This window comes from Oncorhynchus kisutch, linkage group LG14 (assembly GCF_002021735.2).
Source record: "Oncorhynchus kisutch isolate 150728-3 linkage group LG14, Okis_V2, whole genome shotgun sequence".
NCBI lineage: Eukaryota > Metazoa > Chordata > Actinopteri > Salmoniformes > Salmonidae > Oncorhynchus > Oncorhynchus kisutch.
Window position 1 is genome coordinate 70699900 of NC_034187.2, and position 27618 is coordinate 70727517.

A 27618-nucleotide genomic window follows, 5' to 3' on the forward strand; every position below is an offset into this window, starting at 1 on the left:
AAGTACAGACAGTAACGTTTGTATAAATCCCCTCGCACGGTACCCGCAGCCGGACAACTGTCTCACGGTTTCTGGAGGGAAATGCTGTAGGAATTGGTGTCGCTCATTCAGCCGACAGAAACTTTCAACCGGTTTTCCCCATTAAGCAACGAGTCGGAGTCAGAGGCCGAGCCTTCTCTGGTCTCTACCCCTCCCCGTTATGGGGTCTGAGACGCCGAAGCTTCCCACCATTAGCTCTGACAAACTGAAAACTCTAGTCATTGACGACTCCATTACCCGCAGTATTAGACTTAAAACGAATCATCCAGCGATCATACACTGTTTACCAGGGGGCAGGGCTACCGACGTTAAGGCTAATCTGAAGATGGTGCTGGCTAAAGCTAAAACTGCTGAGTGTAGAGAGTAAAGAGATTGTTGGTGCCGACGTGGATAACTATGTTAGAATGAAACAGTAGGAGGTCACCAAGCGCAACATAGCTTCAGCGTGTAAATCAGCTAGAAAGATGTGTCGGCATCGAGTAATTGTCTCTGGCCCCCTCCCAGTTAGGGGGAGTGATGTGCTCTATAGCAGAGTCTCACAACTCAATCGCTGGTTGAAAACTGTTTTCAGCCCCTCCCAAAAGTTAGAATTTGTAGATAATTGGCCCTCTTTCTGGGACTCACCCACAAACAGGACGAAGCCTGGCCTGGTGAGGAGTGACGGACTCCATTCTAGCTGGAGGGGTGCTCTCATCTTAGCTACTAACATAGACAGGGCTCTAACTCCTCTAGCTCCACAATGAAATAGGGTGCAGGCCAGGCAGCAGGCTGTTCGCCAGCCTGCCAGTTTAGTGGAGTCACTAGCACAGTCAGCGTAGTCAGCTCAGCTACCCCCATTAAGACCGTGTCTGTGCCTCGACCTAGGTTGGGCCAAACTAAACATGGCGGTGTTCGCCTTAGCAATCTCACTAGGATAAAGACCTCCTCCATTCTCGTCATTACTGAAAGAGATTGTGATACCTCACATCTCAAAATAGGGCTACTTAACCTCTCTAGGGTAGAGGGTAGCATTCGGAATTTTGGATGAAAAGCATGCCCAAATTAAACGGCATGCTACTCGGGCCCAGAAGATATGATATGCATATAACTGGTAGATTTGGATAGTTTCCAAAACTGTTAAAATAGTGTCTGTGCGTATAACAGGACTGATTTAGCAAGCAAAAACCTGAGAAAAATCCATTCAGGAAGTAGTTTTGTTGTTGTTGTAGTTTTCTATTCAATGCCATTACAGCATCCATTGACTTAGGACTCCATTTTCAGTTCCTATGCCTTCCACTAGATGTCAACAGTCCTTAGAAATCGTTTCAGGCTTGTATTCTTATAAATGAGGGAGTAAGACCAGTCTGAACGAATGGACCCTAACGTGACACAGAGTTTTTTGTTGTAAACAAACATTACTTTTGTATGTATTTTCAGAAGAAAAAAAACATTTCTAGAAGGAGGAGCAGTTATTCCACTCGCACATATATAAAATCATCAGTATCTTCTAGGCTGCCAACAACATTGTTGTTTATATTGAAGACGTTACTGTCCGGTTGAAATGTAATAGATCATTTAGGCTAAAAAAACAACCTGAGGATCAAATATAAACATCGTTTGACATGTTTCTATGAACTTTACAGATACAATTTGGATTTTTTTGTCTGATTGTTTTGACTGAATTTGAGCCTGTGGATTACTGAAGAAAACTCGCTAACAAAACGGAGGTTTTTGGATATAAACTTCATCGAACAAAAGGAACATGTATTGAGTAAATGAATGTCTTCTGATTGCCACCATATGAAGATCAAAGGTAAGGGATTAATTTTCTCTCTATTTCTGAGTTTTGTAACGCTTCTGCTTGGCTGGTTACAATAATTTGTCAACTAGGCTATGTTCTGGGCTAGGTATGCTTTCCCCGAAAAGCATTTTATAAATATGACACTGTGGTTGGTTTAACAAGAAGTTCATCTTTAAACCTACGTAAAATATGTTTTGTTTTCTGAATTTTTATGATGAGCATTTCTGTAATTGAATTTGGCGCTCTGCAACCTCACTGGATGTTGGCCAGATACCCTAGAGAGATTAATGTTAGATCCCTTACTTCAAAGGCAATTATAGTCAATGAACTAATCACTGATCATAATCTTGATGTGATTGGCCTGACTGAAACATGGCTAGTGACCATATCCCCCGTGCATCCAGCAAAGGCAGAGGTGTGGCATTTACGATAGCAAATTTCAATTTACAAACAAAAAATGACGTTTTATTCTTTTGAGCTTCTAGTCATGAAATCTATGCAGCCTACTCAATCACTTTTTATAGCTACTGTTTACAGGCCACCTGGGCTATATAAAGCGTTCTTCATTGAGTTCACTGAATTCCTATCGGACCTTGTAGTCATACCAGATAATATTCTAATTTTTGGTGACTTTAATATTCACATGAAAATGTCCACAGACCCACTCCAAAAGGCTTTCGGAGCCATCATCAACTCAGTGGGTTTTGTCCAACATGTCTCTGGACCTACTCACTGTCACAGTCATACTCTGGACCTAGTTTTGTCCCATGGAATAAATGTTGTGGATCTTAATGTTTTTCCTCATAATCCTGGACTATCGGACCACCATTTTATTACGTTTGCAATTGCAACAAATAATCTGCTCAGACCCCAACCAAGGAACATCAAAAGTCGTGCTATAAATTCACAGACAACACAAAGATTCCTTGATGTCCTTCCAGACTCCCTCTGCCTACCCAAGGATGTCAGAGGACAAAAATCAGTTAACCACCTAACTGAGGAACTCAATTTAACCTTGCGCAATACCCTAGATGCAGTTGCACACCTAAAAACTAAAAACATTTGTCATAAGAAACTAGCTCCCTGGTATACAGAAAATACCCGAGCTCTGAAGCAAGCTTCCAGAAAATTGGAACGGAAATGTCACCACACCAAACTGGAAGTCTTCCGACTAGCTTGGAAAGACAGTACCGTGCAGTATCGAAGAGCCCTTACTGCTGCTCGATCATCCTATTTTTCCAACTTAATTAAGTAAAATAAGAACAATCCTAAATTTCTTTTTGATACTGTCGCAAAGCTAACTAAAAGCAGCATTCCCCAAGAGAGGATAGCTTTCACTTCAGCAGTAATAAATTCATGAACTTCTTTGAGGAAAATATCATGATTATTAGAAGGCAAATTACGGACACCTCTTTAAATCTGCGTATTCCTTCAAAGCTCAGTTGTCCTGAGTCTGCACATCTCTGCCAGGACCTAGGATCAAGAGAGACACTCAAATGTTTTAGTACTATATCTCTTGACACAATGATCTAAATAATCATGGCCTCTAAACCTTCAAGCTGCATACTGGACCCTATTCCAACTAAACTACTGTAAGAGCTGCTTCCTGTGCTTGGCCCTCCTATGAACATAATAAACAGCTCTCTATCCACCGGATGTGTACCAAACTCACCAAAAGTGGCAGTAATAAAGCCAAACCTTGACCTAGAAAATATAAAAAACTATCGGCCTATATCGAATCTTCCATTCCTCTCAAAAATCTTAGAAAATGCTGTTGCGCAGCAATTCACTGCCTTCCTGAAGACAAACAATGTATACGAAATGCTTCAGTCTGGTTTTAGACCCCATCATAGCACTGAGACTGCACTTGTGAAGGTGGTAAATTACCTTTTAATGGCATCAGACCGAGGCTTTGCATCTGTCCTCGTGCTCCAAGACCTTAGTGCTGCTTTTGATACCATCGATCACCACATTCTTTTGGAGAGATTGGAAACCCAAATTGGTCTACACGGACAAGTTCTGGCCTGGTTTAGATCTTATCTGTCGGAAAGATATCAGTTGGTCTCTGTGAATGGTTTGTCCTCTGACAAATCAACTGTAAATTTCGGTGTTCCTCAAGGCTCTGTTTTAGGACCACTATTGTTTTCACTATATATTTTACCTCTTGGGATGTCATTCGAAAACATTATGTTAACGGTCACTGCTATGCGGATGACACACAGCTGTACATTTCAATGAAACATGGTGAAGCCCCAAAATTGCCCTCGCTAGAAGCCTGTGTTCCAGACATAAGGAAGTGGATGGCTGCAAACTTTCTACTTTTAAACTTGGGAAAATCAGAGATGCTTGTTCTAGGTCCCAAGAAACAAAGAGATCTTCTGTTGAATCTGACAATTAATCTTAATGGTTGTACAGTCGTCTCAAATAAAACTGTGAAGGACCTCGGCGTTACTCTGGACCCTGATCTCTCTTTTGACATACATATCAAGACTGTTTCAAGGACAGCTTTTTTTCCATCTACGTAACATTGCAAAAATCAGAAACACTGTCCAAAAATGCAGAAAAATTAATCCATGCTTTTGTTACTTCTAGGTTAGACTACTGCAATGCTCTACTTTCCGGCTACCCGGATAAAGCACTAAATAAACTTCAGTTAGTGCTAAATACGGCTGCTAGAATCCTGACTAGAACCAACAAAAATGTTATCATATTACTCCAGTGCTAGCCTCCCTACACTGGCTTCCTGTCAAGGCAAAGGCTGATTTCAAGGTTTCACTGCTAACCTACAAAGCATTACATGGGCTTGCTCCTACCTATCTCTCTGATTTGGTCGTACATACCTACACGTACGCTACGGTCACAAGACGCAGGCCTCCTAATTGTCCCTATAATTTCTAAGCAAACAGTTGGAGGCAGGGCTTTCTCCTATAGAGCTCCATTTTTATGGAATGGTCTGCCTACCCATGTGAGAGACGCAGACTCGGTCTCAACCTTTATGTCTTTACTGAAGACTCGTCTCTTCAGTGGGTCATATGATTGAGTGTAGTCTGGCCCAGGAGTGTGAAGGTGAACGGAAAGGCTCTGGAGCAACGAACTGCCCTTGCTGTCTCTGCCTGGCGGGTTCCCCTCTTTCCACTGGGATTCTCTGCCTCTAAACCTATTACAGGGGCTGAGTCACTGGCTTACTGGTGCTCTTTCATGCCGTCCCTAGGAGGGGGGCGTCACCTGAGTGGGTTGAGTCACTGACGTGATCTTCCTGTCTGGGTTGGCGCCCCCCCTTGGGTTGTGCCGTGGCGGAGATCTTTGTGGGCTATACTCGGCCTTGTCTCAGGATGGTAAGTTGGTGGTTGAAGATATCCCTCTAGTGGTGTGGGGGCTGTGCTTTGGCAAAGTGGGTGGGGTTATAGCCTTCCTGTTTGGCCCTGTCTGGAGGTATCATTGGCTGGTGCCACAGTGTCTCCTGACCCCTCCTGTCTCAGTCTCCAGTATTTATGCTGCAGTAGTTTGTGTCGGGGGGCTAGGGTCAGTTTGTTATATCTGGAGTACTTCTCCTGTCTTATCCGGTGTCCTGTGTGAATTTAAGTATGCTCTCTCTAATTCTCTCTTTCTTTCTCGTAGGACCTGAGCCCTAGGACCATGCCTCAGGACTACCTGGCATGATGACTCCTTGCTGTCCCCAGTCCACCTGGCCGTGCTGCTGCTCCAGTGTCAACTGTTCTGCCTGTGATTATTATTATTATTTGACCATGCTGGTAATTTAAGAACATTTGAACATCTTGGCCATGTTCTGTTATAATCTCCACCCGGCACAGCCAGAAGAGGACTGGCCATTCCTCATAGCCTGGTTTCTCTCTAGGTTTCTTCCTACGGTTTGGCCTTTCTAGGGAGTTTTTCCTAGCCACCGTGCTTCAACACCTGCATTGCTTGCGGTTTGGGGTTTTAGGCTGGGTTTCTGTACAGTACTTTGAGATATCAGCTGATGTACAAAGGGCTATTTAAATCAATTTGATTTGAAGCAAGGTTGTAGATAATGGGTTTTCGTAAACTATGGAGCTCGACAGGATTATCTAGGTTAATACTTTGGCGCCATCTACAGGCTGAGTGTTATTTGGGTGGACCAGCTATCGCTCTCCTTCCAAAACATGGTTACATTTGTATAAACTTCAAATACTACTAACTATACAGTATATTCATAGGAAAAGTTAATGTACTGTAACAACTCAAATCGTGTTCAAGTCTAAAGTAGTCTAGACTAGCCTAAAGGTTGTTGGCTAGTGAAAATGATTTGATGTAAAAAATCAAATCATATTTTTCCTAGCCAACAACCATTTGGCCAAATGATTTTTATTTTATTTGAGAAAGCGTTATAAATCAAAGAATAACAAAAGTTGATTATACTTTTCTTGTTCTGTTTTATTTCAAAAATAGAACCCAGGAGTCAAACAGAAGTTTTCATTTCAGGTAAACAAACATGTAACATATTTTTGGAACATTCCCACCCACCAACAAACATCTCAAGTCATAAATTTCAAAATTATAAATATATATTTTTAAATATCAACATAAATTGTATCAGCCACTGTCAGCCTACTTTCCACTTAGTAGTGCTTAAGGGTGTGGTCAAATCAATCAAATGGTCCTTGCCAAAGCAAGGAATTGCACACCAGGCTGTATCACATAGCTCACAGATGTACTTGGTCAACATCCTTTTCTGTCGTCAGGTAGATTGTAGACAGATCTTGCAGTGCCTCATGCTTTTTCCTTGCAGGGCGTTCTGGGGGACATCATTTGGAAAGTGGCGTCCAGTGAAGCGTAGAGGATTGTCATAGGCAGGCCAGCCCCCAGCAGAAGGACGAGGGGGTGGTAGTCCTCAAGGGGCTGCTGCATCAGGTTTATGCTGTACTGCAGGTAGGAGATCACCTGTCCTGTGACCTGCCGGGGGACAACGTGGCCGTTGAGAGCTATTTAAAAAAATATATTGTTTCTTGTACCATTTTGAGGGGGTTTTCTGGCAAACAGTTCTGCATGTCCATTTTGCCATTTTGTCTTATTTTTGAATATTGGCATCCCCTTCCTGTTGGATGTAACTGTACCACAGGCCCCTGTGTTCTCACTCAAAAGGGTAGGGCTACTGTACCAGTTGTCCACAAATACAGTGTGCCCCTTTGAGGTAAGGCTGCAGCATGGTGATTAACACTGATCCAGATATACCAAAATACCTCATCTGTGGTGGTGCCGCAGTAGATGATCAGGTCCTATACATATCCTGTCAGACAGTCACATAAAACAAACACCTCCAAATCTGTGGCACTTTGATGGGATGTGTTGGCAGAATGCAAGCCTTCCTTTCCAAACCATCAATGCACAAGTCCTTGTGAGGAACAAACACTCTTCCAAATGCCCCGGTAAAGCTGCCCAGGACATTCCTAATTTTGTTGGCAGTGGCATTGTTCAAAGTGGAGCACTCTCAGCAAGACAAGGAAGCGGTCCTGGGAGTAAAGGTTTGGAGAAAAAGGGGGGTCTGCAGCATGTAGTCCCTCAGGGCCCTTCTTCACTAGCCCCATCAGCAGCACCGTGACCAGGAAGGTATACATTTCACTGATGGTAGTGTTCACCCATTTTGAGAGCTTCCCTTTTACACCAGGGGCAGTCTTCTCTTTTAGTTCATGAGAATACCTGCAAAGAAATATGAATATTTAGTGGGCTAAAAGCATTCAGAATTTTGATCAATTTGAAGAGAGCCCTGGGTCTTTCTGTAACATAAAAATGGGCATACCTGTTAGTTTCCTGCACCACACTCTCCACCAATTCCTCATCAATGAACCTTTTAAAACATTCTGACTCTAGGCAGGGTGCTTTGGAGGCCAGACATGGTGTCATTGAAGTCTCTCTCTGATGGTGTGAAGTGACAGAATCTCCAGCAGCGGGGAGCATCCTCCTCTCCTTTAACCTCTTCTTCCTCACAGCCCACAAGATAGACAGAAGCACCAGCATCTTGGGGAGGTGTGCGATGTTCATTGCCTTCAAGGTTGTGGTGGGCACCATTTTCCTCACAGTTCAGAAGGTTTGGACACACACACACACAGATATAACTCATCACTATCTGATTAACCTATGGTTACTCTGGGTTGCTAGCTCAGACCTCCTTTCCAGGGGTTTTATTTAGATGATAAACGTCTCCTGTGTTCACCCCACTTTTGATAAATTCCCCCATCATAGTAATATTTCAACCATCATATCCCCGCACAATAATTTCCCCATTTCCACCCCCCATCTTTGACTTTGCTTACTTGCGTCTTATGCCGCATTCAAAACAACTGGGAACTCTGAAAAATACAAGGTAAAATCATGACATCAGTGATCGGAAAGTCATAGCTCTAGAAAGAGGCCCAGAGTTGGAATTATGAGTTGGACGACCGTTCAAATTCATTTTCCCCTAGTCGGAGGCTTTGAAATCAATGACGTCGGAAATTTCTGAGTTCCCAGTTGTTTTGAATGCGGCATTATAGTAAATGGCATTCTGAGATTAGGGAGTTTTCGCTTGTCAAACGTAAACAAACATGGCAGCCATCAAAGAATTTATCTGCTGTTAGCTTATCTGACACGCATTTCTTTTCTAAACAACATTACATTAGTTTCTTGTGCTCACCAGAGATATGGTATATTGTAAACTAGTCTAGCTGTTAGGTCGCTAACTCACGTTTTGGTTTTTGTCAGCGCAACCTGTTATTTAGACTGGTTTATGTTATGAGTTTGGCTGTGGATGTGTGTTCCGTGTGATGAATGGATGTTGTAGTTTGCATTTATCTTTTACAATAAAAAGGTAAAATTGAGGAATAAAGTTTAAGACCTTTATTTTCTATCAGTGCAAAAAAACATTTAGATGCTGTTCAGACAACAATGATGTTTAGACACATTTGTTGCTCTGTACGTTGTGTTGCTACTGTTCCAATCACATGAGATCGTACGCTGCATTGACCACTCAACAATGATCACAAATATGTGATCGTACGCATCAAAGGGTTATGAAGCATATACCTACGTAGTACCCCAGCACAGTTGAGCTAGTCACGTGTTTGTTTTTAAAAAGCACAATAGGAGAAAGCTGGAGCAGATGTGTCCAGCTATGTATTGACAGGGGTCTCGTTTTATATTGAAAGTACAACAGTCTTTTTTTGCTTCAATATAGTGATCAGGGACGTGCAACTATAGTTTTCCTTCACAGAAAATACATTAGTGCAACACATTCGGCAGAAAATAGCTTCATTTTCATCAGATGACAACAGAAGTACAACGCTATCATTTCTAATGATTAAGTCTATTATAGAAATAATGTAGCCAGCTACATTTCCTAATGTCTTAAAGTACATTTTACCAGAGGCTGGCCTGCTACACCAAGAGAATAAGCTACACAGTCGTGGTGCTATTAAAAGTGGTAGGTGAACAGCACAGGAGGCTGGTGGCACCTTAATTGGGGAGAACGGGCTTGTGGTATTGACTGGTGCAGGAATAAGTGGAATTGTATCAAATACATGGTTCAGCTGTCTGATGCAACTCCATTTGCTCCATTCCAGACAATATTATGAGCCAGTCTCCCCTCAGCAGCCTCCTGTGGTAAACATGTCTCATCTGTAAAATTTTGGTTAAAAGACAAACAATATAACACATTACATTTGACTAGTAATACATTTATTGTTCAAGAAACATTAAAGTCCGCTCATCCGTTTTTTTTATAGAAGCAAATATTTTGGCTGGTAAGATATCTGAGTGGCTGGTATATTTTAAAATCTACCCGTCACAGTGGCTAGTGGAACCAAAAGAACATTTTAGGCCTTGCGCCACACCCTCCAATGAACCATCAAATAAGCAACCCATCAATAAAGTACCAAGATCAAATCCTACTACACCGGGTCTAACGCTCGTCGGATGTGGCTATTATCACAGATTATAAAGGGAAACCCAGCCGCTAGTTGCCCAGTGACGTGAGCCTACCAGACGAGCTAAATACCTTTTATGCTCACGTTGAGGCTAGCAACACTGAACCATGCATGAGAGCAACACTGAACCATGCATGAGAGCACCAGCTGTTCCGGGTGAATGTGTGATCACACTCTCCGTAGCCGATGTGAGTAAGGACCTTTTAAACAGGTAAACATTCAAAAGACCGCAGGGCCAGACAGATTACCAGGTTGCCTACTCAAGAGCATGCGCTGACCAACTGGAAAGTGTCTTCACAGACATTTTCAACCTTTTCCTGACCCAGTCTGTAATAACTCCATGTTTCAAGCAGACCACTATAGTCCCTGTGCCCAAGAAAGCCACGGTAACCTGTCTAAATGACTATCCGGCGATATTGAAGCACTCACATCTGTAGCCATGAAATGCTTTGACAGGCTGGTCATGGCTCATAAACACAATCAACCCAGACACCCTGAAACCACTCCAATTCATATGCTGCCGCAACAGATCGACAGGTCACGCAATCTCTATTGCAATCCACACTGCTCTTTACTATCTGGACAAAACAAACACCTATGTGAGAAAGCTGTTCATTGACTACAGTTAAGCGTTCAACACCATAGTGCCATCCAAGCTCATCACTAAACTAAGGACCCTGGGATTAAAAACCTCCCTCGCCTGGACGTCCTGATATCCTCACCTCCTGGGGGTGGCCTAAGCAACAAAATCTCAGTAGTGCGTGCCTACTCCCTTCCTGTACTCTCTGTTTACCCACGACTGCATGGTCACACAGGATTCAAACTAGAGGTCGACCGATTAATCGGAATGGCCGATTAATTAGGGCCGATTTCAGGTTTTCATAACAATCGGAAATCTGTATTTTTGGGTGCCGATTTGCCTATTTTTTTTATTTTTTACACCTTTATTTAGTATTTTTACCTAGGCAAGTCAGTTAAGAACACATTCATATTTTCAATGACTGCCTAGGAACGGTGGTCAATAGTTAACTGCCTCGTTCAGGGGCAGAAAGACAGATTTTCACCTTGTCAGCTCGGGGGATCCAATCTTGCAACCGTATAGTTAACTAGTCCAACGCAATAACGACATGCCTCTCTCTCGTTGCACTCCACAAGGAGACTGACTGCCTGTTACGCAAATGCAGTAAGCCAAGGTAAGTTGCTAGCTAGCATTAAACTTATCTTATAAAAACAATCAATAATAATCACTAGTTAACTACACATGGTTGATGATATTACTAGATATTATCTAGTGTGTCCTGTGTTGCATATAATCTGACTCAGCATACAAGTATCTAAGTTTTATTTTTTAATTTTAACCTTTATTTAACCAGGTAGGCTAGTTGAGAACACGTTCTCATTTACAACTGCGACCTGGCCAAGATAAAGCATAGCAGTGTGAGGTTGAACAGGCTGGTAATAGGGGTTGCGTCAATGGAGGCAGATAGTTTCAGAAATAGAGGGTCCAGATTGTCAAGACCAGCTGATTTGTACGGGTCCAGGTTTTGCAGCTCTTTCAGAACATCTGCTATCTGGATTTGGGTAAAGGAGAAGCTGGGGAGGCTTGGGCGAGTAGCTGCGGGGGGGGGGGCAGAAGTTGGCGCGTAAACATTCATTCAAACAGCACTTTCCTGCATTTTGCCAGCAGCTCTTCGTTGTGCGTCAAGCATTGCGCTGTTTATGACTTCAAACCTATCAACTCCAGAGATGAGGCTGGTGTGACCGAAGTGAAATGGCTGGCTAGTTAGCGCGCGCTAATAGCGCTTCAAACTTCACTCGCTCTGAGCCTTAGGGTGGTTGTTTCCCTTGCTCTGCATGGGTAACGCTGCTTCGATGTGGTGGCTGTTGTCATTGTGTTGCTGGTTTGAGCCCAGGGAGGAGCGAGAAGAGGGACGGAAGCTGTACTGTTACATTGGCAATACTAAAGTGCCTATAAGAACATCCAATAGTCAAAGGTTAATGAAATACAAATGGTATAGAGGGAAATAGTCCTATAATAGCTACAACCTAAAACTTCTTACCTGGGAATATTGAAGACTCATGTTAAAAGGAACCACCAGCTTTCATATGTTCTGAGCAAGGAACTGGAACGTTAGCTTTCTTACATAGCACATATTGCACTTTTACGTTCTTCTCCAACACTTTGTTTTTGCATTATTTAAACCAAATCGAACAGGTTTCAATTTATTTCATTGATGTATTATATTAAGTTAAAATAAGTGTTAATTAAGTATTGTTGTAATTGTCATTATTACAAATAAAAAATATAAAACATTTAAATCGGCCGATATCGGCGTTTGAAAAATCGGTATCGACGTTGAAAAATCATAATCGGTCGACCTCTAATTCAAACACCATAATTAAGTTTGCCAACTACACAGCGGTGGTAGGCTTGATCACCGATGACGTGACAGCCTACAGGGAGATGGTCAGTGACCTGGCAGTGTGGTGCAAGGACAACAACAACAACAACCTCTCTCTCAACAAGACAAAAGGAGCTGATCATGGACTACAGGAAATGGAGGGCCAAGCACACCCCCATCCACAGGGCTGTAGTGGAGCAAGTTGAGAGCTTAAAGTTTCCCTGTGTCCACACACGCACCAACAGTCAAGAAGAGGGCATGACAACGCCTCTTCCCCCTCAGGTGGCCGAAAAGTTTTAGCGTGGGCCCCCAGATGCTCAACAACGTTCTACAGCTACATCATTGAGAGCATCTTGACTTTGCTGCAGCACTGCTTGGCATGGCAACTGCTTGGATTCCGACCATAAGGTGCTACACAGGGTAGTGTGTACAGCCCAGTACATCACTGGAGCCAAGCTCCCTGCCATCCAGGATCTCTATACCAGGCGGTGTCAGACTCTTCTCTCTGCTAATGCATGGAAAGCGGTACGGATGCAACAAGTCTGGGAAAAACAGGACTCTGAACAGCTTCTACCCAAGCCATAAGATAGTTAACAAATCGGTACCCGGACAATTTGACTAACTCATCACATATGCTGCTGTTAGTTTATTATCTATACTGTCACCCTAGTCACTTTATGCCATCCTATTTGTACATATCTACCTCAACTACCTAGTACCCATGCACATCGACGTGTTTATAGCCAAGTTATCGTTACTCATTGTGTATTTATTCCTGATGTTATCCCCCCTCTCTCTCTGCATTGTTGGGAACAGCCCATAAGTAAGATTTTCACTGTTAATCAGCACGGACAAAACACTTTATTTGATATCCTAACAAAACAGGCATAAAAACCATATGGGAAAAATGAATGTGATGAAAAAAAAAGAGTTAACACACAGACGCTCCAATTACTACACTGCTATCACACAATTTCCAACCCTAGGGAAATAGCATTAAGACAGTCACCCCAAGTGAGTCCGACAACACAAATGTGGGGGTCTGGCTCATCATGGACTATACTGACTGTGCAGCAAGCATGTTTGCTAGGTGAGACAGACCATTCGTTACTGTTTATACAAAAACATTGTACTATTTTATTAGCTAATACATCTGGGGGTGATTGACAAAAAAGTAGTTAAAAAACCTGCGGGGTTTGAGCTTGCACATCCACATTTCCCTACATAACAAACGTTAGCTAGCTGGTTAGCAATGCTTTACCCTTTTTAATACCGAATATACATTTCAGAAATACTTTTCCTACCTGGTCATTGTCCTCTTCAGCAGCTCTTTTCTTCGCACTCTTTACTTTAGCTTTACTCATGGTTCCGTTTTTCTGTGATTCTAGAGTTACAGTAGGCATGCTTCTTGTACATCAACAGCCGAACATGTGGGATTCCGAAAGAGGTCAAAGTTGAAAGTTGAGAGCGTTTTAAAACTGCAATTTTCTAAAGCGATTAAAAACATGGGTCTGTAATTATTTCATAATAGATAATTACATAATGTTATAGCTCAAATTAATTACCGTAAATATGCTGCAAATGTATAGGGTCTGAAAAAATTGGAGGTCAAAGTTTAAAGGTACATTTTTGTGTATTTCATATATTTTATTTCATCTTGTGTTATATTATTATATAATCAACAGTAGTACTATTAAGGCATTTAATTCATGACACTTTGGTTGTTTTTGGTGGACATTTGTTTTCCTCCCTGATGAGGTCACAAAATGGCGACCACCATGCGCCTGTGCAATGGCCTTTCTCTACGCAGTTGTTTAGATTTGTCGATTTGATGGATACTTCCACTTATAATAGTTTCTCAATTAGCTAAAAGTCTTCGAAATATTTTTGTTTGTGTTAAGATAAGAAGAATTTCCAAAGAAATTGCATAGTTGTTACAGCAAAGATTGCGCTGTGTTTTGGATTTTCTTTTCTCTGGAGTTCTCATCCCTTGTTGGCTATTTTGGGAGTTTATCAACTTTTCAAGCGATTCTTGTCATTTTCGTTGATAATGGAGTTTCACGTTGGTGGGTCTGTTGGGGTCGTTGTCAGTGGGAATAACGTACCTGCATTTCTCACAAAACTTTGGACTCTTGTTGAGGATCCTGACACCGATCCTCTAATCTGCTGGAGCCCAGTGAGTTAGCTAGCGAACGTTACTAATGCTAACTAACCTACTACCTAGCTGCTGGACACCTTACTTTGTATATCGACTTGGTTCACTTTCTAGACATTTGCTATCTAAATGTCATTCAATATGTTAGCTAACTATCGGGACATAATTTAACACAGACACCGTTAACTATAACTAGCTAACTATATGATAAACCACATCAGTTAGCCTTGGTAGCTAGCTTGCAAACCAGATTATACGAGTTGGTTGGACTGAGTCAGAAAGATGTTACGAACCAGCTAACTAGTTATCTAGCCAACTTAATTTGGTCAAATGTGAAGGTGACACGTTTGTCTGGGCAGCAACTGCCAGGGGAGCTTCGTGGTCGGTGCATTGGTCATTCCAAGCTTCAGCTGTTGCTGGGTGTCAATTATCGTTAGCTGGCTAGCTATGTTAGCAATCCCTGTCTGCAGCCAGCTAATTTGGGGAACTCTGGACACAGCAACTAGCGGTTTGTGTCAAACAGCCATGCAAACAAAACCAGACATTCATTGAAACTAGCTAGCATGGTTATGAGAAAAGGGGGTGTGAGAAAAGGGGGGTGTGGCTCTATAACAAATTTGAGAAATGGATGATGAATATGTGTATCATGCCGCTGTTGCATTGTCTGTGTGGCAATTTGACAGCCTTTTTCCAGACATTGCTAGCAACTATTTTATTTATATTTTTTATTCGCTACCCCACCATGTTAAACTAAAAGCGATGTTATCAACGGCCAATGTTTACTTTTTTAATTGGGACTATGACATAATTGCAAACCAGTCTGACAGTACTTTTGACAGTATTTCAATCTGAAGGAAGAAGCTATGGTTTGAAGTGACTGAAATTCATCAAATGTATTACAAAATTATTGCCTGATAACGTCCTATGATCTTCTGTGTAGAAAAAAAAGCATAATTAACTACGTTTCCAACCAACCTTTGTGCTAGTAATATACACAACAGATATTATTTTTTGCCAAAGGCCTGTTGGAAACATTTGTGGGTGAACTTTGCCACTGGAGACAAAACACGCTAGAGAAGGTGGAATCTTTTTGTCGGAAAAATCTATTATGTGAGAAATGTCAGTGAACTCTTATGGGCTGATAATATTCATCATATCGAAGTAAACTTGGAGTCACGCAATGACATGTATGGTCCTCCCACTATGATTAGTTGGGAAAGCATGTAGTTTATTAGGCTACAGATTAAATGAACTTCACAGGGTGGTGAAAGTGCAAGGTGATGAGCGTGATGCCCCTTTCCAATAAACATTGAGGGTCTTATTCTGGTGACATGATCATCTAGGCTTGGCTGCCGTTTGACAATCTCATCATGTAGACTATACATGCACTGTGTCTGCGAGCTGTTGGCTAGAATGCATGTGCTAATACTACAGTGGGCATATTCGCTATTAAATGTAAAGTTTATATTTTTAATCTGTACGTACAGGGCATTGGGAAAGTATTCAGTCCCCTTGACTTCTTCCACATGTTAAATTACAGCCTTATTTGAAAATCTGCATACAACAACCCATAATGATGAAGCAAAAATATGTTTAGAAATGTTGGCAAATTTAGTACATTTATAAACTGATATCACATTTACATAAGTATTCAGACCTTTTACCCATTACTTTGTTGAATCACCTTTGGCAGTGATTACAGCCTGGAGTCTTCTTGGGTATGATTCAACAAGTTTGGCACACCTGTATTTGGGGAGTTTCTCCTATTCTTCTCTGCAGATCCTCTCAAGCTCTGTCAGGTTGGATTTGGGAGCGTCGCTTCACATCTATTTTCAGGTCAATTGGGTTCAAGTCCGGGCTCTTGCTGGGCCACTCGAGGACATTCAGAGACTTGTCACGAAGTCACTCCTGCGTTGTCTTGGATGTGTGCTTAGGGTTGTTGTCCTGTTGGAAGGTGAACCTTCGCTCCAGTCTGAGGTCCTGCTGAGTGCTCTGGACTTGGTTTTCGTCAAGGATCTCTCTGTACTTTGCTCTGTTAATCTTTCCCTCGATCCTGACTAGTCTCCCAGTTCTGCCTCTGAAAAACATCCCCTTAGCATGATGATGCTGCCACCATCATGCTTCACCGTAGGGATGGTGCCAGATTTCTTCCAGACGTGACGCTTGGCATTCATGCCAAATAATTCAATCTTGGTTTCATCAGGCCAGAGAATCTTGTTTCTCATGGTCTGAGAGTCTTTACGTGCCTTTTGGCAAAATCCAAGTGGGCTGTCATGTGCCTTTTACTGAGGAGTGCCTTCCGTCTGGCCACTAACATAAAATCTGGATTAATAGAGTGCTACAGAGATTATTTTTCTTCTGGAAGGTTCTCCCATCTCCACAGAGGAACTCTGGAGCTCTGTCAGAGTGACCATTGGGTTCTTGGTCATCTTGACCAAGGCCATTCTCCCCCGATTGCTCAGGTTGGCCGGACGGACAGTTCTAGGAAGAGTCTTTGTGGTTCCAATCTTCTTCCATTTGAGAATTATGGAGGCCACTGTTCTTGTGGACCTTCAATGCTACAGACATTTTTTGGAACCCTTCCCCTGATCTGTGCCTCGACACAATTCTGTCTCGGTGCTCTAGGGACAATTCCTTCAACCTCATGGCTTGGTTTTTGCTCGGACATGCACTGTCAACTGTGGGACCTAATGTAGACAGGTGTGTGGCTTTCCAATTCATCTCCAATCAATTAAATTTACCTCAGGTGGATTCCAATCAAGTTGTAGAAACATCTCAAGGATGATCAATGGAAGCAGGACGAGTCTCATAGCAAAGGGTCTGAAATGTGCCTCCTCTGATTTTGGCACCTGCACTCTAACCAACAGTTTGCAGATACTCTGTGGGTAGTCAAGTCTACATTATGAGATTATTCATGCAAATATTTGTATTTGTCAGGCATAAATCATCATCCCACCAGAATCAGACCTTTGATATTCATTGGAAATGAGCATCAAGAACACGGTGCACTTTCACCACCCTGTGAAGTTCATCATAAATGATTTGATTTAGGTAATAAACTGCATGGTTCCAACCCCCTGTGATGGGGTCATACTATGTTGTAGCTTAAACCATTCAAAAGACTGAGCCACATTTGTAGGAAGAAAACAGAAACTGCTCTGTTTATTATAACTGCATCTAGTGGCTTTCGGAGGTTACTGATGTGACCCTGGTTCAATTATTATATATTTTTCCTGTAGTTTCTCTCGCGATTCCATTTTCAAATCAGGCGACCCCACATCACCCTAGTTTGGGAAACGTTGGGATAGACCATATGGTTCAAGAGAAAATATAGTAATGAATGAAAAAAGCATATAATCAACAATGGCATTATTTTCAATTAACTCTACCGCTCTTCCAACGATTGACTTTGGCACCAAAACATTAACAACAAAGACATATTGACATAGTCAAATAAATGTGTAAAAAATATATATAAACAAGGATATTTCATGCTAAAAGCCTCATTAAACACCAATGGTATTCACTAAGTTGGTTGTTTATATTTAGGATAATATTTTACAGCTTTGTCATTCAGTTTTAAAATCATATTATTTGATTATTGCTTATTTTACATTTGATAAGGCCACACAGGGCCAGAGACAATTAGACAGACGCCTGTGATAATCTGAAGTTTCCAAAAATTGTAATAAAGTTCCCCCAAAAAACTTGAAAGCTCTGGGTAGGAGAAAACCCTGCGTGTGCAGCCTCTCATGTCTATCCAAAAGCCTCCTCCTATATGTTCATGGCCTCTGATCCAAGCAGCTGACTTCTCTCAGCATCCATTTCCCAAAAATGAATAGATGGCTAAATAACAAACTAACATTCAGGCAAAACACTTCTATTCTCCTACACTGGACCATTTCACTTTTCCATCTGTTCAGCCCTTATTGCGTCATGATGCCCTCCCAGATTGTGTGAATGTCCCCAGAATATTCAGGTTATGTTCAAATAAATCAACTACATGTTGAACTACTAATTAGGATATCAATACAGGTATTGGAATGCTCTGCCTTTAAATGTTTCAGGGGGTTCTCTTTGTCTCTTTACATTGCCAATGTGGTATTTCATAATTATTCAACCTGTAAACCATTGCCAGAGACTCGCCATAGTCACAGAGTTTAGTTAGAGACTTTATCAGACCCAATGTTGTTTAGCTTTGTTGTAAGCCACCCAAGGCAGCTTAACCTAATTCTTAGTACATTCTCAGTACATAGGGCCTAGCTAAGGTAAACTGGGGTTGTGCGATTAATTCTTTAACTGTTAATGTTCTTCCTTTACAGAATGGCAACAGCTTCCATGTGTTTGATCAGTGCCGATTCTCCAAGGAGGTGCTTCCCAAGTATTTTAAACACAATAACATGGCCAGCTTTGTGCGCCAGCTCAATATGTGTGAGTTGTCATTCATGTATTTAATACGTTAGGCATAGCAATGAAATCTTCATAGCAGCTTCATTTGATTTGCTTATACTTTTTATGTTTCTCCAGTTTAGCATTCTGTCCACAGAACTTTCACTTATCGGTTTTGGCTGTGCGGTAGATTCTGCAAATTATTTGCTTATATTGTAATGAGCCTTTAAATAGACTCAACCAAGGAATTATTTTTATTAGCGGCTATTTCTCAGAAGTTGAGGTAGATGCAACCACGTTTATTTTTCTGAAATCCTTGAGATTTTTTTGTTTCTTTGGTTTTGTAATCCACTTGCATGTTATTTATTAAGACTGAAAAGGCTAGGAGGATATGATTGCATACAGTGACTTAGAAATCAGCCTGTATTTTTTGTTTCTGAAACTTGCCTATGTAAATTTCACGTATCTCTAATAATTGAATGGTATGTCTTAGTCAAAACGGTGTTTTTTTCTTTCTACAGATGGCTTCCGCAAAGTAGTTCACATTGAGCAGGGCGGCCTGGTGAAGCCCGAGAAGGACGACACTGAATTCCAGCATCCCTACTTCCTTCGCGGACAAGAACATCTGCTGGAAAATATCAAACGGAAAGTTACCAATGTAAGTGCAAAATGATAAAGTTGATCATCGTGATATTTCTGATTCATGTATCATGCCCTTCTTCATACTCAACTCCAAACAGTTTTTTAAATAGGCTTTACATAGCCCAAACAGTATTAGTTAAGAAAGTATTACAAATATGTTACATTTATAGTCAGAACTATGTAGCCAACTCCCTGTAGAAAACACACATGGAAAGCCTCAGTAAAACTCCTCATAGAGAAACCTATTGGGATGCTCCTCAGACAGACAGCATGTCAGACCGACAGCATAAGCTCCCAGTGCATGGCCTGCTTGGCCTGATTTTTCTCTCTGCTCCCCTCCACTCCTGTGACAGATTGAGCTAATCTAGTGGTCTCTGTGGAGCCTGCCATCTGGGGATGGGTGGATTAGAGAAAGCAGGCCAGGGAGCTTGTAATCTGACGTTGCCGGACCCTTTAATGCAGTCACTTTCTGCTCCGCTCAGTCCACTGATTTACTGCTGTTTCCATCTGCACCTTGATATAGTCTGCCTCTGGCCAACTGACCAGTTCAGGCTAAAAACTGAATACCGAATCATACACTTTCATTGTGTTTCCATGATCTATCCCTCAGGGTTCAAGTCAGGGCCAAGGCCTACACTGAAGGCTTGTTTTTATCTCTTTCCCGCCTCCCTTTAACAGTTTGCGTTAACCATTTCGTCATGTTCTCCCTCCCCCTCAGGTGTCCAATGTTAAACATGATGAGCTTAAGATGAGCTCAGACGATGTCTCAAAAATCCTGACCAATGTGCAGCACATAAAGGGCAAGCAGGAGACCATAGACTCCCAAATCATCGCCATGAAGCAGTAAGTGAAACATTGAGGCACATTCTGATTCATATTGTGACTCATTCTCACGCGTATTGGACGGTTGACTCGACTTAACTAATAAATTGAAATGAACAAAATCAACAAAAGGTCTGACAAGTATAGTGCAAAGTATAACCCCCAAATACACATACAGTGCATTCGGAAAGTATTCAGACCCCTTGACATTTTCCAAATTTTGTTACATTTGAGTAAGGTTGTAACAATGCCCCATAATGGAAAAACAAAACAGGCTTTTAGATTTTTTTTCTGCCAATTTTTTCAAAATAAAAAAAACGATCACATTTACTTAAGTATTCAGACCCTTTACTCAGTACTTTGTTGAAGCACCTTTGATAGCGATTACAGCCTTGAGTCTTCTTGGATATGACGCTACAAGCTTGACACACCTTTATTTGGGGAGTTTCTCCCATTCTCTGCAGATCCTCTCAAGCTCTGTCAGGTTGGATGGGGAGCGTTGCTGCACAGCTATTTTCAGGTCCCTCCAGAGATGTTCGATCAGGTTCAAGGCCGGGTTCTTGCTGGGCCACTCAAGGACATTGACACTTGTCCTGAAGCCACTCCTGCGTTGTCTTGAGTGTGTTCTTAGTGTCGTTGTCCTGTTGGAAGGTGAACCCTCGCGCCAGATTGAGGTCCTGAGCGCTCTGGAGCAGGTTTTCATCAAGGATCTCTCTGTACTTTTCTCCGGTCATCTTTCCCTCGATCCTGACTAGTCCCTGCCACTGAAAACATCCCCACAGCATGATGCTGCCACCAGCATGCTTCACCGTAGGGGTGGTGCCAAGTTTCCTCCAGACGCTGGGTATTAAGACCAAAGAGTTCAATCTTGGTTTCATCAGATCAGAGAATCTTGTTTCTCATGGTCTGAGAGTCTTTCGGTGCCTTTTGGCAACTCCAAGCGGGCTGTCATGTGCCTTTTACTGAGGAGTGGTTTCCGTCTGGCCGCTGTACCATAAAGGCCTGATTGGTGGAGTACTGCAGAGATGGTTGTCCTTTTGGAAGGTTCTCCCATCTCCACAGAGGAACTCTGGAGCTCTGTCAGAGGGAACTTCATGTTCTTGGTCACCTCCCTGACCAAGGCCTTTTCCCCCCGATTGCCCAGTTTGGCTGGGCGGCCAGCCCTAGGGAGAGTCTTGGTGGTTCCAAACTACTTCCATTTAACAATGATGGGGACCTTCAATGCTGCAGATATTTTTGGGTACCATTCCCCCAGATCTGTGCCTTGACACAATCCTGTCTCTGAGCTCTACCTACAATTTCTTCGACCTCATGGCTTGGTTTTCGCTGTGGGAACTTATATAGACAGGTGTGTGGCTTTCCAATTAATCTCCAATCAATTTAATTTACCACAGGTGGACTCCTATCAAGTTGTAGAAACATTTCAAGGATGATCAAGGGAAGCCGGATGCACCTGAGCTTAATTTTGAGTCTCACAGCAAAGGGTCTGAATACTTATGTCAAGGTATTTCTGTTTTTTAATACATTTGCAAACATTTATAAAAAAAAAACTGTTTTCACTTTGTCATTATAGGGTATTGTGTGTAGATTGAGGACGTTTTTATTTATTTCATAAATTCAAGCCTGTAACGTAACTAAATGTGGAAAATTACTCGGAATACTTTCCGAATGCACTGTAAGTTAACAAACTTTTTATACATTTGAAAAAAATTCTGAACCTCTTTTTCACTTTTTCATTTTGGGGTATTGTGTGTTGATTCATGAGAATTTTTATTTGATCAATTTTAGAATAAGGCTGTAATGTAACAATGTGGAAAAAGTGAAGGGGTCTGAATACTTTTCGAAGGCACTGTAGATGCAACATTTTCAGAATTAACTGCCCCTTAAACGAGCCAAAAACGTTCCTACCCCAGCTTAGCCTCTGTTCCACACAATAAGATTCTCTCTCGTTCACGCTTTGCTGCTGTTTTGCTAAATTAGCGAGCATGTATATTGTGTCCCCATAGGGCTGCCGTAGCCTAGCATGCTGCATTAAGGCTGTGTCAACCAGTTTATTTTAAGCTAGTGATTAGGCTGCTAGAGACAAAATTCCTAGAGGCCTGTCAGAAGCTGAAGTATACATGCAGGAGTCAGTGTGCTGTTTGAATCCACAGAGCTGTCCTAAATTAACACATTCACGCTATTTTGTAAAACTCCGATTAAAGGCACACATCTAGTGGTGTAGAGTTTTTAATTGTGGTAGAACTGCAGCTGTAGAGAGTTGGACCTTCTGTTTTTAGTTTTTACCTGGTTGTGGTTTAGGATAGGTTCAGGGTTACTCTATGTGTACCTTTTCTGGATGACTTGATACGTTGTAGCCTGGGTACCAGTCTGTTTCTGCTCTAGCCTCTTGCTAACTCATTATGGAATTGCCATGTTTGACTTGACAATGGAGTAGGCAAATGCACAACCCAATCTGGGACCAGACTAGATCAATTGTGGTTCAGACTGAGTTCCATGTTTGTAGCAGTAATGATGTGGGGATAACTCATTGAGTTGTGTCATTGTACCTGTCTGGTTAGTTAGCGTGTCTACTCATTATAGATGTCTTGATGAAATGGGGTGCAAAGTTAAGTTCCCATTTTGTAACAGTTATAGGATAACCCATTGGGTTGTGTCAGTGCGCCTAACTCTGAGACAATATAATGGTGTTTCATGTTTCAGGACGCTTAGTCACCATTCTAAAACCGAGTGGCTCCTGTCATGCAGCTGGGATGATGTGGCTAGGCTGCACACCAGCTGCCTTTAGGCTGTCAGGGTGCTTGTCAGGCCCCACATAATTAATACAATCCTTCCTCCACACACACACAGACACACTTGGATTCTCCAGCTGGACCCTTGGACTCTTCATTGCCGCTGAGGGCTTTCTCTCCTGTCCCAAACATATGTTCACAAACCAGACTTTTTCTTCATGGTACCATGATGCAATGCGCAGGGCAGTTTTCATTATGACCTTATTCATCCTGTCCATCGGCACGGCATGACAGTCTCTCTCCGTGTCTCTCACTATGTCCTCTTAGAATAGGAGAGTGCAAGAAGATGTGATTATTTATCCAATCTATTTCATCCAACTTGCCTGTTCGATCCATACCTTCAAATTAAGATGTATCACTCAAACGATGAATGTCCATCACGCAAGGTGGGTGGCTCTCAATAAAACGAGACAAGAATCTCTCTTACTTATAAAAATGGATGCTTCTCTCTTACCATATTCCTTGTTATTTTCACACCTGCGCACCGCCCCTCTGACACTCAGAGAAATCTGACAGTCTGAAAAGTTATAGCTATGTTTCTGATTATCGGATGACTTTCACATGTTACATAATCCCTCTAACTATTGGTCAGTGGCGTTTCGGGAGGGGTCAGTGATGACCCTATCCACTTGGAGGCATCCACACCTGCCTCTATAAACCCTGTTCTGCCCCACAGGGAGGTCAGCACAGACAGTGGGCTTTTCTGGCGCAACCTTATACAGGGCAGGGTGAGTTTACAAGGCAGCAAGGACCACTGATAGTCTATAAACACAGATAGAGCACCTCTCTTTTCCATGTGGGAAGTTTGAGGGCCCTGTAGCACTCAGATGACACCCCCAGTACACACCTCCTTCAACCCTCGTTCAGTCTCTGTTTTATTACCACATCTGTGTACTGGAGGTTCTTAAGGTTAACATGCGTTACTCCATAACAATGCCAGGTTGTAAGGCCGAAGCTATGATAATCAGCTAATTAATGTTTCATTTTGTCCTCGAAAGCTAGGCCTACATGTTGATTGATTTTTCGGAGTTAGATCTTAATTTGACCAGTTTAGTCGCAGGAGTAAAATATTCCTGCACCAGAAGGATTTGATTATGAATGAATACAAAAATAATACATTTCTAAAAGGAAATTATTTTGATAGGTTACATTAGGCTATGGATTTTCATTGATGCCTACGGGTTACACTTGTGTGTCGTAGTGGGGACCAATATATCTATCTTGTGTTTATTATAGGGTAGGAAGCATGCTTTCACTCACCAAAGTAACAGTGTGGTCAAAGACTTAGTAACTTAGTTGTCGTCACGATCTGGTTACCTATAACTACAAACATGGTTATGTTTTAGTGTTGTTACATATTTATTCACTTATTACCGTATATCTTCGGAACTACCCACAATGCACTATTTCTCAACGTCATATGGCGAACCGGTGCTACCTAGCTAGCTCCAGCTGGCTAACATTAGCTACTAGCCATGTTAGCATGTAATTGTATTCCAAACCAAGTATTAGTGTACATAGTAGCTCACCAGCACTACCGTTCAAAACTTTGGGGTCACTTCGAAATGTCCATGTTTTTGAAAAGAAAGCAATTTTTGTTGTCCATTTAAAATAACATCAAATGTCTCAAAAATACAATGTAGACATTGTTAATGTTGTAAATGACTATTGTAGCTGGAAACGGCAGATTTTTTATGAAATATCTACATAGGCGTACAGAGGCCCATTATCAGCAACCATCACTCCTGTGTTCCAATGGAACGTTGTGTTAGCTAATCCAAGTTAATCATTTTAAAAGGCTAATTGATCATTAGAAAACCCTTTTGCAATTATGTTAGCACAGCAGAAAACTGTTGTTCTGATTAAAGAAGTAATAAAACTGTCCTTCTTTAGACTAGTTGAGTATCTGCAGCATCCGCATTTGTGGGTTCGATTACAGGCTCAAAATGGCCAGAAACAAAGAACCTTCTTCTGAAACTCATCAGTCTTCTTGTTCTGAGAAATGAAGGTGAGAAATTGCCAAGAAACTGAATATCTCATACATACTCCCTTCACAGAACAGCGCAAACTGCCTCTAACCAGAATAGAAAGAGTGGGAGGCCCTGGTGCACAACTGAGCAAGAGGACAAGTACATTAGAGTGTCTAGTTTGAGAAACAGACGCCTCACAAGTCCGCAACTGGCAACTTCATTAAATAGTACCTGCAAAACACCAGTCTCAACGTCAACAGTGAAGAGGCAACTCCAGGATGCTGGCCTTAAAATGATAAACTTGGATTAGCTAACACAACGTTCCATTGGAACACAGGAGAGATGGTTGCTGATAATGGGCCTCTGTTCACCTATGTAGATATTCCATAAAAAATCTGCCATTTCCAGCTACAATAGTCATTTATAACATTAACAATGTCTACACTGTATTTCTGATTAATTTGATGTTATTTTAATGGACCAAAAAATAGCTTTTCTTTCCTAAACAAGGACATTTCTAAGTGACCCCAAACTTTTGAACCGTAGTGCACATTCACTCAAGAAACCATGCAAATTAATACAAAAAACCTTGTTGATTAAAGTGAGCGGATTGGTTTAGAGAACTGCTTATGCTAATAACATTATTTGATAACTGATTAGCTGGCGTTAAGTATTTCCTAAACTTTGGTTTACTTAATGTGGCTATAACCTAGGTGTTGATAGCAACTGGCGGACTCAAGCAGTACTAACATAACGTTAGCAGGCTAGTAGGGCTAACGTTGACAGGCTAGTTGGCTAGCAACCTTGCAAGCTGAATTTTAACAATAAAATCTAAGTATTTGCTTCTAAGTTAATTGAATGTTATTTAAACCAGTACTTTTGATGCTTATTCTAATGCAAATCCACATGTTGAATGTGGTTACGTTTATGCTACCTACCCTTTAACCTATGTAAAACGACAGTTGTTGATGTATGGCAGCAATGTAGATACATTTTTGAATGTAGTAGGATCTACAGTTGTAGGACATGTATTCTGTCTGGTGCTTTAACATTTGATCGAGGGAGAACTGCGGGTTTTCAGTGAAGTTATGTAAATCACAAGGCTCATTTGAATTTCCTGCGGCTGAGTGATCAAATTGAGATATTACATCTATAGTTTAATTTGCACTTTTTTAGAGCCACCTTAGTCAAGACATAAGACTAAAATGCTAATCAAACCCTGAAATATATACATTTATATTCTGATTATTGTGGCAGCACCAGGTCATTCCTGGTACATTTCAATGTACTTGGAAACTGAAGGTGATTCTGAAATCTTCATCTTGTCATGGAGCCAGAATAATCAATCTGACATAAGTCATCAAGGTGTTGTCTAGCCTGGTTCCATAAATGTTTGCTCTGTCTTGCCAACTCCAGTGGGACAGAGACCATAAGAGATTACAGGACAGCACAAACATATCTGGGTCCAGGCTAGGTTTTGTCTGAGTCCAGGGCATGCAATTTAATGTGAGCCATGTGTATGGACAATGGATGAATCAGGCCCATGAGCACACCCACAAAGCAGCTTAACCATAGTCTGGGGAGCCAGGCTTTAAGAGCCAGGTGGAGGGGCAGGGTCTTTATAGACTGCACTAAAAAAGCTGAATAAACACAGTGCGCTAAGATCTTTCAATAGCCATTAACTTAACAAAATAAACTGCCTCAACTATTCCTCAAATCTTTACCAGTACTGTAAAAAATCTGCTGTGCCTCGTTAGGCATGCCACAGTATGGGGGGCTCTTAAAGATTAGGGTCTAAGCCCTTGCCCTCCTGCCCTTTGCCCTTCCCCCATCTTGGCTACATGTACTGTGTAGTTTTAGATCAGTTAGGGATGACGTGCTGTTCTGAGATTGGTTAGTCATTCTTTGATTTATTTCAAAACATGCGTTGCAGCTGGTTATTAGGCTATTCAAATGATGTATGAAGAAACATCACCATGTCAAGGACTGATGTCATTGTAGCAAGCGTCCATGACATTACCCAAAGAGGATGTCATGGGTTTGGGAATGGAAGGCAAATGATTAGTTGGCCTAATTGGGCATCAGTTGAATATGCGGTCCTTTGTGGCTCAGTTGGTAGAGCATGGTGCTTGTGGGTTCGATTCCCATGGGGGACTAGAATGAAAAAAGTATGAAAGTGTATGCACTCTGGATAAGAGTGTCTGCTAAATGACTAAAATGTGTAATATATTTGCCATTTGTGGCATTCAATTTAAAATAATGATTAACTGATCTGTAAACGAGTATCCCCTTTGTCTTTCCAGTGAGAATGAAGCTCTGTGGAGGGAGGTGGCCAGCCTCAGACAGAAACACGCCCAGCAACAGAAAGTCGTCAACAAGGTAAAAGACAGTCACGGTACCTGCCACTGCTCTGACCACGCAGAACATGGGGTTGGGTCTTCTATGCTATGGCAACATAGTAATTCATGTGATAACATGTGGTCCTTGGTGAAGCATGGTGCTTGTAACGCTAGGGTAGTGGGTTCGATTCCACCCATACGTAAAATGTATGGCACACCTATATTTGTGGAATTTCTCCCCTTCTCTGCAGATTCTCACAAGCTCTGTCAGGTTGGATGTTGAGTGTCACTGCACTGCTATTTTCAGGTCTCTCCAGAGATGTTCAAGTCCAGACTCTGGCTGGGCCACTC

At 41.8% G+C, this 27618-nt stretch overlaps 2 protein-coding genes across 9 annotated transcripts in view; one reads left to right on the top strand and one right to left on the bottom strand.

The window, feature by feature from the left end:
* LOC109903411 (ribosome biogenesis protein bop1) overlaps positions 1 to 13617 on the bottom strand; it is a 111063-nt gene extending 97446 nt beyond the window's left edge. Inside the window, exon 1 of one of the 2 annotated variants that reach the window (XM_031788872.1) lies at positions 13463 to 13617. In XM_031788872.1, coding sequence (XP_031644732.1) covers positions 13463 to 13561 — 99 coding nt within the window. In that variant the 5' untranslated portion in view covers positions 13562 to 13617. The remainder of the gene's footprint in view (positions 1 to 13462) is intronic. The other variant, XM_031788871.1, reaches the window with a different exon arrangement.
* Positions 13618 to 13910: 293 nt separating this feature from the next.
* The window catches only part of LOC109903409 (heat shock factor protein 1), a 31593-nt gene continuing 17885 nt past the window's right edge, over positions 13911 to 27618 (top strand). For 6 of the 7 annotated variants that reach the window (XM_020500091.2, XM_020500092.2, XM_020500093.2 and 3 more), the window contains exons 1-5: positions 13912 to 14334; positions 18636 to 18744; positions 19224 to 19360; positions 20063 to 20187; positions 27232 to 27307. In XM_020500091.2, coding sequence (XP_020355680.1) covers positions 14209 to 14334; positions 18636 to 18744; positions 19224 to 19360; positions 20063 to 20187; positions 27232 to 27307 — 573 coding nt within the window. In that variant the 5' untranslated portion in view covers positions 13912 to 14208. Of the gene's footprint in view, positions 14335 to 18635; positions 18745 to 19223; positions 19361 to 20062; positions 20188 to 27231; positions 27308 to 27618 lie in introns of all 7 variants that reach the window. The other variant, XM_020500095.2, reaches the window with a different exon arrangement.